The sequence below is a fragment of the Apostichopus japonicus genome, chromosome 2, assembly GCF_037975245.1.
Source record: "Apostichopus japonicus isolate 1M-3 chromosome 2, ASM3797524v1, whole genome shotgun sequence".
Lineage (NCBI taxonomy): Eukaryota > Metazoa > Echinodermata > Holothuroidea > Aspidochirotida > Stichopodidae > Apostichopus > Apostichopus japonicus.
The window spans coordinates 705,818-722,500 of record NC_092562.1 but is presented as its reverse complement, the minus strand read 5'-3'; the positions used below and the strand labels follow the sequence as shown (position 1 = coordinate 722,500).

Below are 16,683 nucleotides of genomic sequence, written 5' to 3'. Positions count from 1 at the left end.
CACAATGGGAAAGTGTCTGTGATACTATTATGTCCACAAACATGTGAAATACAGGTAAGTCTTTTCTATTTTCACAGTGAAACACAGTCTTGTAATAATAATAATAATAACAACAATTATAACAATAATTATTCTTCTCTACACAAGTAGTCAACATGACTATTAAAAGGTAGCCAGTAAGATGATAATATAATATTTCAAGCACAGATGTACAAATAAAAGAAACTGAGGTATTGGATCGCAATTGACAAACATAGATGCCATTTTTTCTGTATGTAATCGACAGATATATGATCACAACCTGCCTTTATCAATATGATATTTGTTATTTGTTTACTTCATCCACTAAGCTTTCAAACGTTTGGTTAACGACCAAATAAACACGTAAAATCGACCAAGATATGAAAACAAATTTCGGAGAGAGCAAAGATAGTTTTGGACGAGCATGGTAATTTGAACCAATAATCAAGAGTCAGGACTTTATGAAGTTTAAAGTTAGAGGTTTACAGTCTTGCTTGAGGCCAAGGCCCCCCTCTCATGACTTTACAACACTAACCCCTGGTCATTGGTAACTTGTCACACCCACACATCCAAGTGTGCACAATTCAAACAACCCCTCCTGGGGCACCACATCTACCTGTCCCCAGGGGGACTGCCCATAGGGTGCAGCAACAAACGGGTGCACACAACTTTATTTACAAGTCACCCTCAAAGGTCCCTATTTATACATCTGGGTGAAGAGAGGCAATGCAGATAAAGTGCCTTGCCCAAGGACACAACGTTTAAAGATCTGGCCAGGACTTGAACCTGCAAACCTTAGATCACAAGTCCAGCACTGCCTCGACCACTTGACCACAATGCTAAATATGCCACTCACTGCTACAGAAGGAACACATATAACTGAAAGTGGTTGGTGATTCTGTTAGTTTTTTGTTGCTGTTGCTAAGAAGAAGCCACATTATCTTGAAGAATTTGATTAATTCGGTTCTTGTACTCAGATTTCTTATAAAGCTGCCTGTACTCTCATTCTCGATTAACTTCATATAAACAACAGAACACCCTTGGATAAAATTGAAACCAGAACGGAAAAAATGCATTGTGGTTTCGATTATGTAACATGAGCAGTTTTCTTCATGAATCTGATGAAATGTATAGTGAGGGTGTACAGTTTACAAGGGTTTCACGATTTGACCTCTGATGACCCCAAATGACCTCCACCAAAAACCATAGGCTTCTTGAACTCAATGTGGTACTTCTACACCCTACATTAGAGCCAAGCTTCCAGTATTGAGATATTGTGATAACAAGGTTTTCACAATTTGATCCCAAATGACCTTTGCCCGCCACCGAAAACAGAAGGGTTCTTTTAAATTCAATATGATATTGGTCTGACCTTGAGATATTGTGTTTACAAGCTGTGCGTCACAAACGCACTCACACACACACATACATACACGTACGCCATCATGAATGCATAGGTTATGATTATCATCGAAACCAAAAAGTGGTAGTGCATTGTAAACAAGTCAGTTGAGGCCGTAAAAGTCTTAGGTTTTCCTATTTAGTTTTGTATTGCATTGAAAAAAGAAAAAACAGACAAGTTGGTCTCTGTGTTAGACTAAGTAAGTCCAGCCAGTTTAATTGATGCATCTCAGATGTTTCATAGGACATTTCTCAAAAAAATTAAACAGTGTTATTGAAATCTGGATGAGGAGCAGTCGTTTTTTCCCCCTTTTTCTAATAGTCCACAACATAACTAAATTAAATTTTGTGCCTAAAGTCACCCTTTAAAAAAAAAAATTAATTCTGTAAGAAAACATTAGCTAAAGAAAAAGCCCACTATACTTTCATCTCTCGATCAGCAGAACTTAGAATTCTCCAAGTTAATATTTCCACACATTCAGGTTAACACCGCAAACATTTCGGCAACCACACTTGTAAGAAAAAAATATCTTAAGTTGGATGTTAAGACACCAAACGTTTTCACATCAAAAAAAGAATTATATAGTTCATTTCATCTTATAAAACAAGATGTGCTTTTCTCTCTATATAACTCAAGTTAACTCATAAAACATTCTATGATACAATATTTACAAAATCTGTCTGATGAACCTTTCCTCATATAGCTGTTTTGCACCGTGAGAAAACTGATACATAAAATTTAGAGGGCCTGGAGCATCCAAAAAGCTAGAGGGACCTCTTCCAATGATGATCTGCAAAGAAGAGTTATGGATCGAAACGTCAGGCCCTCTTAACTCTTGCATATTTATCTACAGAGGCTCTATGCAAAGGATAAACTAGTTTGTCGACAGTTCGTTTCTTGAGTGAGCAGACGTCTTCTCCGTTACGCTAAATCCATCACGCCAGCTGCCACAAGTTGCTGTGACAACCATTCCAAGCCGTCCCACAATCCTTCGCCAGTCTTCGCATTGCACGGTTGAATCAGCCAGTTTCGCCCGTAGCAGAGTCTGGGAAGGGCTAGCCTCTCCGTGACTGCTTCGATGCCGAGAGCGTTAGGTAGATCCTACGAGAGTGAGTGAAACAGTTTTAAAAGTGCTGTGACGATGAACCAAAAACTTCCTAGATATGATAACATGTCGACAATTTTACAAGGGTTTAAAAGACATGAAAATTGCCTTCAATATAGAGATGGTCAGTAAGGACTCATACCTTCGTCATAAAGGTGTCTGGGTTTTATCAATCAAAAAGTTGAGGATAAGATCAATAATTTGTTAACAAATCTGGCTCATTTATCTTGTTTCATGAAACCCTATATACTCTGTCTTCCTTCGATTAGTTTAGGTCCTGGGGAGGTTTGGTAAATTTGTTGACTAATTTCCTTGTGCCATCTTTTGAAGAAAGGGAATGTGCGTTAATGAAGTGGTGGCATGGACTATTTAGAAATGAGGTACAACAAATTGCGGTTATTTCAGAAACTTCATAAAGGTAAACAATCCATGCCCAAAGTTCACACATAAAATTAATACTTAATCAAATATATTTTATGAACTATGTTACTTCCCATTGCATTATTCATCCGTCTAAATGAGCATTTTTGGATCACTCTCTCGTAGTGAAGTAGGGTTTTACTATAGCGCCTTGGCACTATGACCTCTGAATAGCCAGGCTATTGAGTTACACTGTTGAGATGTCCAGCATGGCCATGGTGTACTATCCAAATTGCAAGAATGATACAAATTTAGTGATTAACATCAAATATAAAGTTTAGTGATTAACATCAAATATAAATTCTTACCTGTTTGTTGGCAAATATCACTAGCACCGCATCTTTCAGTTGTTTCTCGGACATGAGCACCGAAAGTTCCTCGTACGACTCTTCCAGACGATCTACGTCCGCAGAATCCACAACAAATACTAACGCTTAATCATCAAAGAAATAAATGCAGGAAAGAAAAATGCTTGTTTTAATTGGAAGTGACACTTGTTTCACTTTATTGGTGAGATCTTAAAAATCAAATTTAAAAATGTTTTTTTTATTTTTGATACTAGTCCAAAATCCTTGTTTACTTGCGATTTAGTACCATAGCTCAGTTGTTCTCAATTGAAAGCCCGAGAGTCAAATCTGGCCTATGCAAGATAGTAACCGGCCAGCGATAAAAATCGGCACGTTGCTCCACCTCGCTCGTCCTTTGCTCCAACCGAAGTTTCTCTCTGGCCCCTCCTAATAGAAAATCAAATTCAGAACCCCTGCTTTGGAGCTTAATACTGGTTAAATACTAATATTGAAACAAAAATTGTCTGGAAGACGTAATGTTGAGGAATCGCATCAAATTAATTAATTACTGCCTCGTTACCTCTTTCATTTGGAGAGAACAAAATTTAGGGTGTCTCAGTTTGATCAACTGCAAACACTTCGTCGGTTTGGTAAAATTACCTATCGGATGAGAAGACTGCTTTGATAGACTTTGACAGCTCCTTTTCTGACAGACATTTAATATATTTGCCTCATGTTATAAAATCACATACACATTTGGGTTTTCCTGCACTCTACAATGAAGCAAAAAATTCCCCCGCTTCTTTTAGCTGCTATATACCTACCATTTGGTTAGTCTCAACCATACAATGAATTGGGTCTATTCAGACAAGAGGTTAACCCCCAAGGTCATCTGTTTTTTTTGTTTCTTTGTTAATTGAAGTGAATGGCTTATGTTCTAGATCAGAGACAGTTATTGTCAAAACTGCCACAAAATTCAAAATTTTATGAAACCTGCAAAACAGGTTAAAGAGGGCGCTCTGCATCTCTCTGCTTTGTGAATGAGAAGAAAACTGTGAAGTTGAAATAATATTGTTCAATTCTACAATGTTGTGTGTAGCAATTGTAATAACATCAATAAATGGTTAGATCCTTCTAGGATCTTCTTCACAGACACACATAAAAGAAAAAATCAAAATGCAAAATACTAATTGAAAATGAGGGAAAGCATCATAAATACCTTGCGTGTTTAGGTAGTAGTGCCTCCATAAAGGTCGCAGCTTGGGATCTCCACCGACATCCCAAATTGTGAAATTCAAGTTTCTATGTTCGATAGTTTCTACATTAAAGCCTGCACCGTTAGAAGGAAAATAACCGTTTAGAGATCGTGAATAAAAAATATAAAAAGTTGAAAAATGACAACAAAACAAAGACTTGTCGTTCAAATTTTGTAACCCGACGTAGAAATTCTAGAACAGTGATAGAGCGGATGTTTTGAAGAGAATAGAGCCAAGCCAAAGGAAGAAAACATTTCTACTCTCTTCCCTTTTAAGAAAGAGGAGAAGCGAAAAAGTTTAAAAAGGTGTTCATGGAATCACACTCTCTGTGAGTGTTGGTTGGTCTTTGTTCTGGTGGCATGTAGTTAATGTTTTCCCTTGCCATCGGTCACCCATATCAAATACCGCAGTAAACAAGACAACCCACTGCTTTGAGGTCACCTCAAAACCTGCCAGTTTAAGAAGGAAATATATTTATATTGGTGCAACACCAAAATGAAAATTACAACAAAATTACGAAAAAACAACTTAAATTTCAACCCAGATATTCTAGAATGGTAATAGAGCAGAATTGGAGGACTCACGATCATAGAAAAGGGAAGGAAACATTTCGATTGCAGAAGCAACGAATATATGTGATCTTTCCTTTGCTACAAACAGCAAATACGGTAAAGAAACTCACCAATGGTTGGTATGGTGTTGATGACTTCATTCTCCTTCAGTTTGAAGAGTATCGACGTCTTCCCCGCCTGATCGAGTCCCAGCACCACTACCCGCATCTCCATCTTACGGCCGATGTGGACTCGATTATCCTGCGGGGGAAGAAAAAATACAATATGTAATAGAATAAATTGTACAATTGAGTTTCTAACGATAAACCCACATCAGATGGAAATCATAATTGGTAAAGACTTTTTTGCTCTCTTTGCTTGCGATGGATCCAACTTAAGTATATAGTGGGTTCGCAGACAAGTTGTTATACTTAAACAATGGTTGGATGGGGTGAGAGTGGAGGAGGGGGGAGGGTGGAGAGCAAGAGGGTTGTCAGTATGGAGCTAGGTTTGTATGTTTTAAATTAAAAGACAGGGTAAATACTTGTAATGCCAATGGGGCAAAAAGTAATGCTTAGTCTGATTTCATTTCAACTACTGCATTCGAGATAAATAAGCATTATGATCATGGCGAATTGGGTCCAAGCCCTGACAGTAAGTTTCAATCCAGGAGCAACTCCCAAGATAACACTATAGATAACAATGTCTTTGTACATGGGTAAGAGATGTAATCTCCAAGCCCTTGGGTGTTCCCCACATGGGTGAGCAGGGTGCGACATTGTCTCTTCGCATCAGAATTTTGGTTTTACAGAGTTTTTAAAGTTTACCTTAGTGAAGGTGACAGGGATGCTGGCATCTAAAGTAATTCTTTCTGATGCTTCTAAGAAGTGCTGTTGATGAAGATGTAGTGTGTCCAGCAGGACACAGATGCTGCCAGCATTCTGTAAGACCTTAGCATCATCCTGTAGGTAAGTATATAGTACTAACAGTCAATTTTATCAATATATATGTATTTGTTTTTAAATTTGATCAATTGGTACACAAAACATTAAAATGTTTATTGAGGCTAGCGACCGTAGTTCATACAACACATCCCTTGGCCGTACTATACATGAAACTATTTCTCTGTGGGATTCACAGTACTCTCAAAGGTCAAAGTGGTGTTTAATCACAGAGTAATCGTACACCTAAGTTGGGGTGAGCATGTTGCCATTACATGCCCACAGTTCAGGATTGCTTGGACTCATTTAATCCTACACATTTACAGCTGTTATCTCTTATTTCACTTACTTGAGTACACCATAGCCTAGTAACAAAATGAAAATAAGGACCATATTATCCTGTCCTAAGATATTAAAATGCTTCCTCCCTCCTCTGTTTCCTTTCAGTCAGAGCCCTATAACCCTCTATTCAAACACCCTGTACTCACTTCATGCACCATTTTTTCACAGTCTTCGCTCATAGTGGTTAAGGTAGAAAAGATGATGCAAAACTCTTCCTGATATTGCCTGAGGAAGTGCAGCCTCTCCCTGATGTGGGTGTCGAGCACACTGAAAGCGACCTGTTGCTGCCTCTGAATGGTCTCGTTTAACTCCTGAAAGTAAACTTTGACCTTTGACCTAGCCATTTCTGCTGTGCCAGGTGCCTAAAAGTGGAAGAATTATGAAAAGAAGATGGAATGTTAACAACCCATCAAAATGCATTACATATCACTGCCATTTCAATTACCCCAAAATTTAAACTCACTGATTTTGCAGGGATTTAACGTGCAGCCGTCACTCAATAATCTATCAGTACTTTGAATCTGTTTACAGTCTTGTTATTCACTTTCTTAAATACAGTATTTGATCAGTACTTAAAACTAGAACAAAGAGTTTCATTCCAATGTCATGACAATTTTTCTTCTGAATTATTTGTGAGAACTAACTTTAATAAACACAAACAACAACATTGGTGTCTTTCATTTCTCTTGTTTGATAAGTACGGATGTGAACTGCTCACTTGAAATGTCCGTATGTCACAACAAAACTTGACCATTTTGCCACCTGCATCGAACAATACTTATTCTGTTTGGGTGACATATTTTGCCATACTCTAGAGATCAAACATGACGCTAACCAACTCCAAAATCATTTGTGATTCCTAAAGTCGGATCTTGAAAGAGATAATTTGAACAGACTCTGTTAAATGAAATGGAATAAAAGACAAAGGCAAACAAATATATCTCTAATTGAAATTGTAGTGAGTTGGAAAATTCAGAACAGTGAAAAACTTCCAGCCTCCTATATAAATCTATATATATATATATATCTATTTATCTCTCTCTCTCTCTACATATCTATATAAATATATAATATTGTCTACCTTTAGGGTAGCTTACAACATACTGTGAGTTACCATGTAGGTAGACTATATTATGTACTAACTCTACTTCTATGTATTGAGCACTTTTGCAACAGGAAGTGAACATCTGAATCTTGTTACTTATATATATAAACATATAAATATATATATATAGATATGCTTCAAATGCTTGCCAGGAATGGAATTACCAACCACTTGTAAATGATTTTAGAATCCGCAAACTTACTTGTCTAGTTTCAGTATATCCATCCAAATCTTCAATAACTTGCACACTGCCCTCTATATACTGTATTGTCTCCTTCAACTTCCTAACGGCATCTGATATTTTATCTAGCAGGGGTCTGGTGTGTTGTACAGCCTCCGTAAGGGTTGTGCGCGTTGTGTCAGCAGCTTTAACGAGAGGCGCAGTCTGAAAGTTGCAGCAGAAAAGAAGGATGCTCTTTACATGTACTGTAGATCATACCTGATGTTGGGGGGGTGGGGAGGGGGACCATTGGGAGGTTGGGAGAGGAGAAGGGGTAAAAATAGAAAGAAATTCTGGATCATATACGTTGACATAATCTTGGTGGATCGTTTTGTTGGAGGAGATTTGTGACAATGTTTATTGATAAATTACAGTTTGTGGTGCTAACCTTATGACCCTGATGTCTCCCGTAATCTTTACAGACGAAACACATAAGACGGTCTCCGACACAATCCTGCTCCATACAGGCATATTCCACTATATGAGGGGGATGTTGGCTACAAGAAGCCTTCTCTTTCGATTTTTCAGAGAGTGGGACGTGCTTGTGCCTGCTGAGGGTTTTCGTCGAATGTGTGGATACGGCACATGCGTCGCACAGGTGGGTAGAGCAGACGGTACAAAACACTGTGGCTTGGTGGTCCTCATTTTCATCGCAAGGCATAGCAGACTGAAATCAAACAGATATATGAGAAAATTTAAATTAGAGTCGAAGTTCACCTGCTTTGGTAAATGGTAACAATTTGTGGCATTCATCAAATGGACCCCCTCTTTAATCTACAAGACTGAATGACACCAACAGGCAGCATGTCTACGGTACAGAAGTGATTGTTAGGTTACCAGTACAGTATGTCTGGGTTCCTTCTTGCTCTATCATATGGTATTGACTGCTTTAGGTTCCTGTGTATAGACTGTGATATGTCTATCTCCAAATATTAGGTGATCACCAGTGTCATTGACGAGAGTCAATGTCTTGGACTCTTGACTACAAGTGAGTAATACTGCATGTTTACTAGTCTTGGCCAGGTCGTTTGTACTACTCTTTTTCTCGCGTGCAAGCTGTACATGCCTCAAAGTCTGTGGCTGTCTACTAAGAATGTGCTTGCCCACTGTATTTTACATGCCCAAGGATCTGTCCGATACAAACGTCTTCGACATTTCTCCAAAGAGGGCATGAACTTATGCAAACCACAAAATATTTATTATTTTATTGTTGTTACAAAATTGCGTGTCATGTGAGATCATATATCTTCAACAGCAATTAGAGGCCATCTCGCGGTGTACAAACCAATCTAGAGCCAAGTGATTGTTCACTGCGAGAGGCAGGTCTTGAATAAACATTTTGGGGGAAGTGGGCCCAATTGGCTAACCTGAGTGGCTTCTTCGCTTTTCCGAAGCTAATCTGCCAAAATCAAAGGAAAACATTTATAAGATAGCTTGGGAGAAATGTGCAAGACCCTAGTATCAATCTAAAGCGTTGCTGCAGGAGTTCTCTGTGCAGTACAGCAAATTGATATGGGAAAACAGCTTTGTAAAAAAGAAAGGTACGCTAGGCTGTACATACTAGGGTCTTAACAAGACTGCATTCTTACCGGCCTAGGGTGACGTTTCTTCAGTCTAGATGTCTTCTGTTCGTTGTTTGAATCGGATGTCTCTATTTTCTCCAGTAGTTCCAACAAGGCAAAATTTTTCTTGAGTCCCCAAACTCCTGAATCTGCTAGCTTGGTCACCTGCCTGTCAAATGGGCATCGCAAAGTTTCCTCATGTTGGCTGAGCGTAGCAAGGCATTCGTGACAAAAGGAATGACCGCACAGAAGGAGGCGAGGCACTTTGGCACCTTGCAAGCAGAAGGTGTCGTTGCAGACTTTGCATTCTAAAAGCTGCAGGCAAACCAAATGAAACAGAACAAGAATATAGATAAAATCATCATAATGGTTCAAGAAACCACTCATACAATTGAGGAGAGTCCATTGGTGATCATAAAAATATATGGGTTAAAAAAAGTTCCCGTTATCACAAGCAATGTTTGTTTGTACATATGATAATTATGAAGCACCATTGGTACCAATTTCCAATGTAACTGATAGAAGCTTATATTGTACAGCTGGCAAAAAACTGAAGACACAAAAAATCATACCCGGTTACAATGCTTAAAGTGCTTGTCCAAAGCATTCTGATACACATTCACACTACTTGCAAGTACAACTTTCTTAAAGGCAAACCATTCCACATTCACAACCCAAAATAAAGTTATGGCAATCTTACTTTGGATTTCATAAGTTTACAGTGTAGTTATATTGTACAAACAGAAATGCAGCTCATCACTTATTGAACTTATTAGGGCCTAGTTCTTATTATGGGCAGGCCAAGGCCTGTAATTAATAGAGCTTAGAGGTGGTACATTTGTTGAAGAAAATACATCTCACACAGAAACGCCTATGTTTAAGGATTGGCCGTGGCTATTCTTACGACCAGTCCTAACAATTATTTATAAACTATTCGGCACAATTATAGAATACATGGCCATTCATTAACTCTTCCCAGCATCTGGATGCGCGGATGCGCGGTGTGTCTGTACATGTCCGTACATGTATGTATGACGCCCTCTAAAATTCCATCACATATTTCATTTTGACTCCGCATCCGCGCATCCACCACGGAAGTACTAGGAAAGGACTTAGAAAGTTTCCTTATATACCATTACGTATTTCAAATACTGAAAGTCCCGCAGGTATGAAGATATTCCACAAGATATTCCACATCAATAGTGTGTCGTTCTTAAAAGGCATCCGTACATGTATGACTCCATCACGTATTTCATTTTGACTCCCATCCGCGCATCCGCGCATCCACCACGGAAGTACTAAGAAAGGAGTTAGGAAATTTTTGACCCCGCATCCAAGCATGCGCGCATCCACTCAAAAAGAAAGAACTTGGACTTTGACATTTTTACTCACATACGTACTGGGATGAGACTGAGCATCGGCGCATCCGGATGCTCAGGATAGAATCATCGAGTGGCCCTCCATTCTGTAATTACTCCACCCTAACCCTAAACCCTAACTGGAAATTATTGTTACTCCTGGTCGTAAAAATAGTATTCCTGGTCGTTAAAATAGCCATGTTAAAGCAACTGCGCATGCGTAACCGGAAATTATTGTTACAACTTGTGGTAAAAATAGCCACTTTGTTAAGGATTGCCTGTTAAGATTTAGAGCTTCAATGGCAAAATATTTATTCAACAAAAATTAATCAGTAGGGTTATGGGACAGATGCCTAAAATACTTGCTGCTCAAAGAGTATTCCCATGAAGTTGAAATGAATTGGAAAAATCAATAGGGCCTAAGGTAGCGAGTTAGCCTAGACCTAATAATATAACTGAAGCCACCTGTCTTTTAAATCAAGTGATGTACTGTACTAGGTGTTGTCGAGGCTACTGTAGCCAAATTCTAGCTTAAGTATTGATGTGGGGCTTCATTTGTCAAACTAGTCCCATCTTAAACTTTAAGTTACACTAGCACTGTATTTACACTAGTACTACTAAACTACAGCGTAGAACTGGAGCCAAAGTTAGGCCTGGGATCGACTGTATTTGTCACTAGCACACGTTAGGCTTACACAATGACAGTATAGTAGGGAATGGGAAAACGTTCAAGAACTTTGACTCTAGACTACTAACATTTGATCCAAAATTTTTACGCTTCGAGTCGTTGTTCCGATGGAAAAGGTTAACTTCTCCTGTCGACTTTATACCACCACAAGCCATCGCACGAAGCTTTATGGATCATACCAATCAAGTAAGCTCAAGCATTGCCATCACCGTCTTACAGCATACAATGCATGTGGCAGTGTATACTGTACAGTGATATGGTTAGTACGCTCTGTACAAATCAAAACAGTAAACAAGGAGAACGTCTGGGCACCCTAGTGTGTACGAAATGATGTGTACAGAATGATGTGTACGTGGTCTGCGTATATATGCGATGTAAGCGACTGTCCATGATTACTCCTATTCTCAAAAGAAAACTAGTGTAGCCTACGCAGTGATACTGCTGGGAAAGTCGTTAACGTGTTTCTATTCTAGCACTGTATATGTAACAGAGTACTGGCCGTAATGTTTTAGCTTGCGGTAGTGTTATTATTTAAAATTTAACATTTAGGCATAGGCCCTAGTTATATTACTTTCCAGCAAGATGGATGCCCCAAGAGAAAAAGAACATTTGCTTTCGTTGAAAGGTATGTATGTAGGGAAATCTTCAAAAGTCCCAAAGAAAGTGATGAGATGGGAAGCCCATGCCCCATCCATGGCATAGGCTAGGTTACACTAGTCTATAGTAGCTAGTATAGCTTAGGCCGAAGGTAGGGCAATATAGAGTAGCCTGGGGTATTATTAATTATTGACAGCCTGAATTGTACTGACAGCCTAACACTAATACAGTAGACATAGCTGTTGCAAAAGGTCGTTTCAATGTTACATGTAAAAACAAGTGTAGCAATGCTGCATAAGCTCAGCTAAGCTTGTATTTTGAGAAAATTTGAGTTATACCAGGCAATTTGTGAAAAACCTTACGAAACGGTGGCTTCGCTGTAGCTGTCTATTTAGCCTTGGCCAATGTTTAAGCAAACTCAGTCTTTGATAAATTGCTTCTGAGAACGACTCATCATACATCGTTTACAGAGTTTATTCCAATGTTAGCTGGCTCTGTTGGCATCACTGTCTACATTAGGGGTACCGTTATTTTCGGTCACACTAATTAGCGTCAACTCACGACAACTCACGACAACTCAAGACAACTCAAGACAACAGGTTTAAAATAACATCAAATACCATCAAATACAATTGATGTTATCAGAGTATATCTGGAAACACGTTTAAAAGTGACTGGAACCAGCGTGCATACAGATCTTTCACGGGAAAAAATGTTTTTGTCGTAAAAATCGCCAACTTTTTCCTAACGTTGAATTAGATGACGTGATGCTTTTGCGCTTGCGCAATGCCATCGGACCGAACCATTATAATATGGGTGGGTTTGTGCTAGGTTTGGAAAGTACCTTGTGTACAGTGTCGGTAAGGTGGGTTGTCGTAGTAATAAAGCACCAAAGTATGGTGAATGAACTCCAAATCAAATTATTTAATGTTTTAAAATAATGAATATTTCTTATTGTTTTTCCATTGTAATTTACATATGTCATTATTAACTTTACAGAGTCTTGCTTACTATCATTTTGACTGGTTTTATTATTCTCTCCGTCAAAACATTGAAAAGTTACACTTACCTGTAGTGTAATGGTTCGGTCCAATGTCATTGCGCAAGCGCAATGGCATCACGTCGTCCAATTCAACGTTAGAAAAAAGTTGGCGATTTTTACGACAAAAACATTTTTTCCCGTGAAAGATCTGTATGCACGCTGGTTCCAGTCACTTTTAAACGTGTTTCCAGATATACTCTGATAACATCAATTGTATTTGATGGTATTTGATGTTATTTTAAACCTGTTGTCTTGAGTTGTCGTGAGTTGTCGTGAGTTGACGCTAATTAGTGTGACCCATTATTTTCCGCACACGTTACTTTCCGATGAAACAAAATGGTGTTTTGCAAATCATTGCACACAACTGTTTGAGTTTGTGTGACCATTTTGTCATCACAATTATCTCACTGTTTACTCTCAAGGGCTGGAAGGATATAGTCCTGGCCTATTCTTAGGTATATTGTACCAGAATTCAGTAACATGAGAAACTTATCAGGTAAACTTTAAACTATCTTCAGGAAAAATCCCAGTAATTTGCAAGTAATGACCTCACTAATGACCTCACGTTTGCAAAAGTCTGGAGAAATTGGCTGAATTATTTCTTTTTATGCAATTATTCATCGAAATAAGTGATATTCAAAACTCTACCTCATACATAGAAAATTTAAAGATTTTCTGGTGCATTGTTGTAGTGGACAAAATTATATCAGATACAGTAGGTATCTCTGGGAACAGAGTAAACTTCATTTAATGTTGTTCTGTGACTACTTTCACAATGTTCAGTTTGAATATGTTATATGTATCTTTCAAGCTTTCATCTACTTGATGAAAGTAACATGAGACACATTTCAGGTTTAAAGCCTCTGGTTAAGTTGTGACGTGAAAATTCATGTTTTATCGAATACAACAAAATTTACCCATTTCTAAAATGTCTTTGTTTTTTCTTTCTTTTGATTCCACAGTGATGAGACTAACAAAGCCATCTTTTGTTTTGTCCTGTCCGGTCATTTGTGAGCAACAAGACATCTTCTCTAGAGGTGTGGTCAATTTTCCATTAAGAATTCTGCTAGCTTACCGGTAGTCTTGTCTAAGTCTAAGAGAAAAACATATATTCAAAATGTAGTAGTTGACAGTACTAGAGTAGAGGTAGTGTTTTACCATTCTGTGGTAAAGCAGCTCTTTTTCTATTTGGTTGGCAGATGTTCCCCTACAAGATTGTGGTTGATGCTAGACCCACCCAACCTAGATTATTCATAGAATGACAGTTAATGTGCAAGTACTTAATGATTCTTTTCAAATCTCACCCGAACACTTTTCATATTTTCACGACTCACATGTTAGAAGCTAATCTTCAAATTTTTTTTGGGGGGGGGGTGGTGGGGTATGAGGAATTTATGTCTTATTGAAATGAAAGTTGACTAGTCAAGCTAATGAATTAAGGATTTTAGTATAGAATAGGATAAAACTTCAGTAATTTAATCCACTTGAAAAACTGCGTTAATAAAGATTTCTGCTTGATGATTGTTCAGTGTGATTTCATCCTCATACTTTCTACCCAATTTTTTTTATGCAACACCCTCAGCAAATACAAAGATTGAACTTATATTATTGAACTTAACTTATTATTGAACTTAACTTATATCATATATTTATCATTATAATATTATGATTTCATTTCTTTGGGAAATCCATCAACTGTCCGTTTTCCATAACACTGTACTGTCAGTTCTTCACTGGTGAGCATCAGTAGGTACAGTACCTAAAATTGCAGAGCTGTTCAAAAATTAATTTCTGTGAACTTTACCCTTTAATGAAATAAATTCAATTTGTCTATGCATACAGTAGTACAGTGTATTATATGCTCTATTTTTATTAACACACCGTACTGATTTTGTGCTGTCTAAGGTCAAAATGTGCTTATTCCAAACAAAATTATTAAAAAAGAAAGATGAATAAATCTGATTGGACATTTCTGCAAGACTGTTGAAAATAGTGGAATGCCATAACGATTGTGACGAATGCAGTTTAGAAACTTGACAACTTGTAAAAATTCATCTCTTTTCAAGAGGTGGGTTGGTAATATGATGACTACAAACATTGTCATTGTCCTTCATTATTACAACTCTTTGCCTAGATGTATCAGTACTTACACATTCCAAAAATCTTCAGACATTTTATGGAAGTGCTGGCCAAGTGTTCCATTGCCCTTATATTGCAAGTAACTGCTGGAAAGGTTGTGACTGAAGTGGTTTATTGTGAAATAAAATAACATTTTGTTTGCGGTATTTCCAAGTATTATGTATTAAGTACCAAATACAAATATCTTGTTTCTTTCTTTTCTTTTTTCCAAATCTAGGATCTGATGGGCTGCAAGATTTGTTACCGAAACTTGGGTCCGTCCAAGGTCTACCGGCAGTTGCGCTGGGTGAACTCCTCACGTTACCTCAAAACTTTGGGTGAGTCTGTTTGTCTTACAGGGTCAAGTAGTGACACAGTAGCACAGTATGTGAATAACTGTCTGTGGTGAATCTAGTTGAGAAAGACTGAGAAATGGTGTTTTATGATGGTGTTTTTTTTATATCATAATTGTGCATTGATAATCTGTGTTTGCTTGTACTGTACTGGAAACGCATTCCTTGGAACACTCAACACTACGTAAATATGTTGTATAGCATAGCAGAATTAAATTTGCAAAATGGCCTAGGCAGTAACGGTTTGCCAAGACTGAGTACATAGCAACATTTTTACAAAGGATCTTTGGCAGTTTGTGGTACTTAAAATCATTATAAAGCCTTAACAAGGTTAACATAAGTTTGTGACAAAATTTCGTTTTTTGTTTTAGGAGCATCTACCTAGGAGAGACATTTTCCTGTTATGTCAGTGTTCATAATGACAGTAGCCAGATTGTGAAGGACATTTTAGTCAAGACAGATCTACAGACTAGTTCTCAAAGGTTAGCCCTCTCAGGGTCCGGAGCAACTCCAAGACCAGAATTGGAACCGGAGGGGTGCATAGACGAGGTCATTCAGCATGAAGTAAAAGAGCTTGGTACCCATATGTAAGTACTTTTTGCGGAAATGTCATTCTCGGCAGTCGCTGGACTGAAACCTTGTAGGACCAGGGCTACCAGTTTGGTGTTTTCAGTGCAGGATTCCTCTTGTTTTCTGTGAAGGCCGCAGGTCACCTGAGGTCAACAGAAATGAAAGTCTGACAACTTTGTCAAATCCAGTTGAGTACAGCTTGGATGAACTTTGTAGGTGATTTTTGACCCACTTACAGCATGTTGTCTCCTTTCAAGATCAACAGAGCTCAAAATCTCAAAAATTTTGTATTTAGGATAATCTGAAAATGAAACAACGAATGTGGTCCCTGAAGTACAAGAACGTTGTGTGTACCGTTTTACCTGAAATCCTTCTCATACAGAAATTTGGCCCGGAATCACTGTACCTCTCAGCTTTATTGTGTCGGATTAGATTCATCCCTGTATATTCCCTTCTTGAGGTATTAATGGTAACAAGAATCTACAGTTTTGACCTCAGCGGTCAGAGATGACCGCATATATGAACTTTAAACCTCCACTAGAAACAAGAAGCTTCTAGTACTCTATATGGGGTATACAAAGTGTAAGATCCATTCGGGCTAAATCTTATGGCAGAAACGTTAATTACATACACAACACACGCATAGACACAGATAACAGCGGCCCACGTCAGCACACCATCGTGATTGCATACTGTAGGTTGACGACTCAACAGAAACCAGAGGGCGACCTCAATGTGTTCACAA

At 38.2% G+C, this 16,683-nt stretch overlaps 2 protein-coding genes across 5 annotated transcripts in view; one reads left to right on the top strand and one right to left on the bottom strand.

The window, feature by feature from the left end:
• Positions 1-1,792: 1,792 nt before the first annotated feature.
• Positions 1,793-11,522, bottom strand: LOC139973259 (E3 ubiquitin-protein ligase TRIM23-like). The gene is made up of 10 exons (XM_071979814.1): positions 11,327-11,522; positions 9,240-9,527; positions 8,039-8,317; positions 7,633-7,815; positions 6,472-6,687; positions 5,870-6,004; positions 5,174-5,303; positions 4,455-4,565; positions 3,257-3,381; positions 1,793-2,524 (listed from the first exon to the last, which is right to left on the bottom strand). The coding sequence occupies exons 1-10, from the start codon at positions 11,411-11,413 to the stop codon at positions 2,345-2,347; spliced, it is 1,734 nt and encodes a 577-aa protein (XP_071835915.1). The 5' UTR covers positions 11,414-11,522; the 3' UTR covers positions 1,793-2,344.
• The window catches only part of LOC139973269 (trafficking protein particle complex subunit 13-like), a 21,525-nt gene continuing 16,333 nt past the window's right edge, over positions 11,492-16,683 (top strand). Inside the window, exons 1-4 of one of the 4 annotated variants that reach the window (XM_071979850.1) lie at positions 11,492-11,632; positions 13,860-13,934; positions 15,254-15,353; positions 15,740-15,955. In XM_071979850.1, the coding sequence (XP_071835951.1) occupies positions 11,626-11,632; positions 13,860-13,934; positions 15,254-15,353; positions 15,740-15,955 (398 nt within the window). In that variant the 5' untranslated portion in view covers positions 11,492-11,625. Of the gene's footprint in view, positions 11,633-11,702; positions 11,884-13,859; positions 13,935-15,253; positions 15,354-15,739; positions 15,956-16,683 lie in introns of those variants that run through there. The other 3 variants (XM_071979826.1, XM_071979836.1, XM_071979842.1) reach the window with 3 other exon arrangements.

What these genes read in the sequence shown, in the direction of transcription:
- LOC139973259 (XM_071979814.1), bottom strand. Translation starts at nt 11,413, where the DNA reads ATGGCTTGTGGTGGTATAAAGTCGACAGGAGAAGTTAACCTTTTCCAT. An exon ending in GATATACTGAAACTAGACAA is followed by an intron (nt 6,688 to 7,632) that starts GTAAGTTTGCGG and finishes TTCCACTTTTAG; the next exon opens with GCACCTGGCACAGCAGAAAT. An exon ending in TGATATTTGCCAACAAACAG is followed by an intron (nt 2,525 to 3,256) that starts GTAAGAATTTAT and finishes TCACTCTCGTAG; the next exon opens with GATCTACCTAACGCTCTCGG.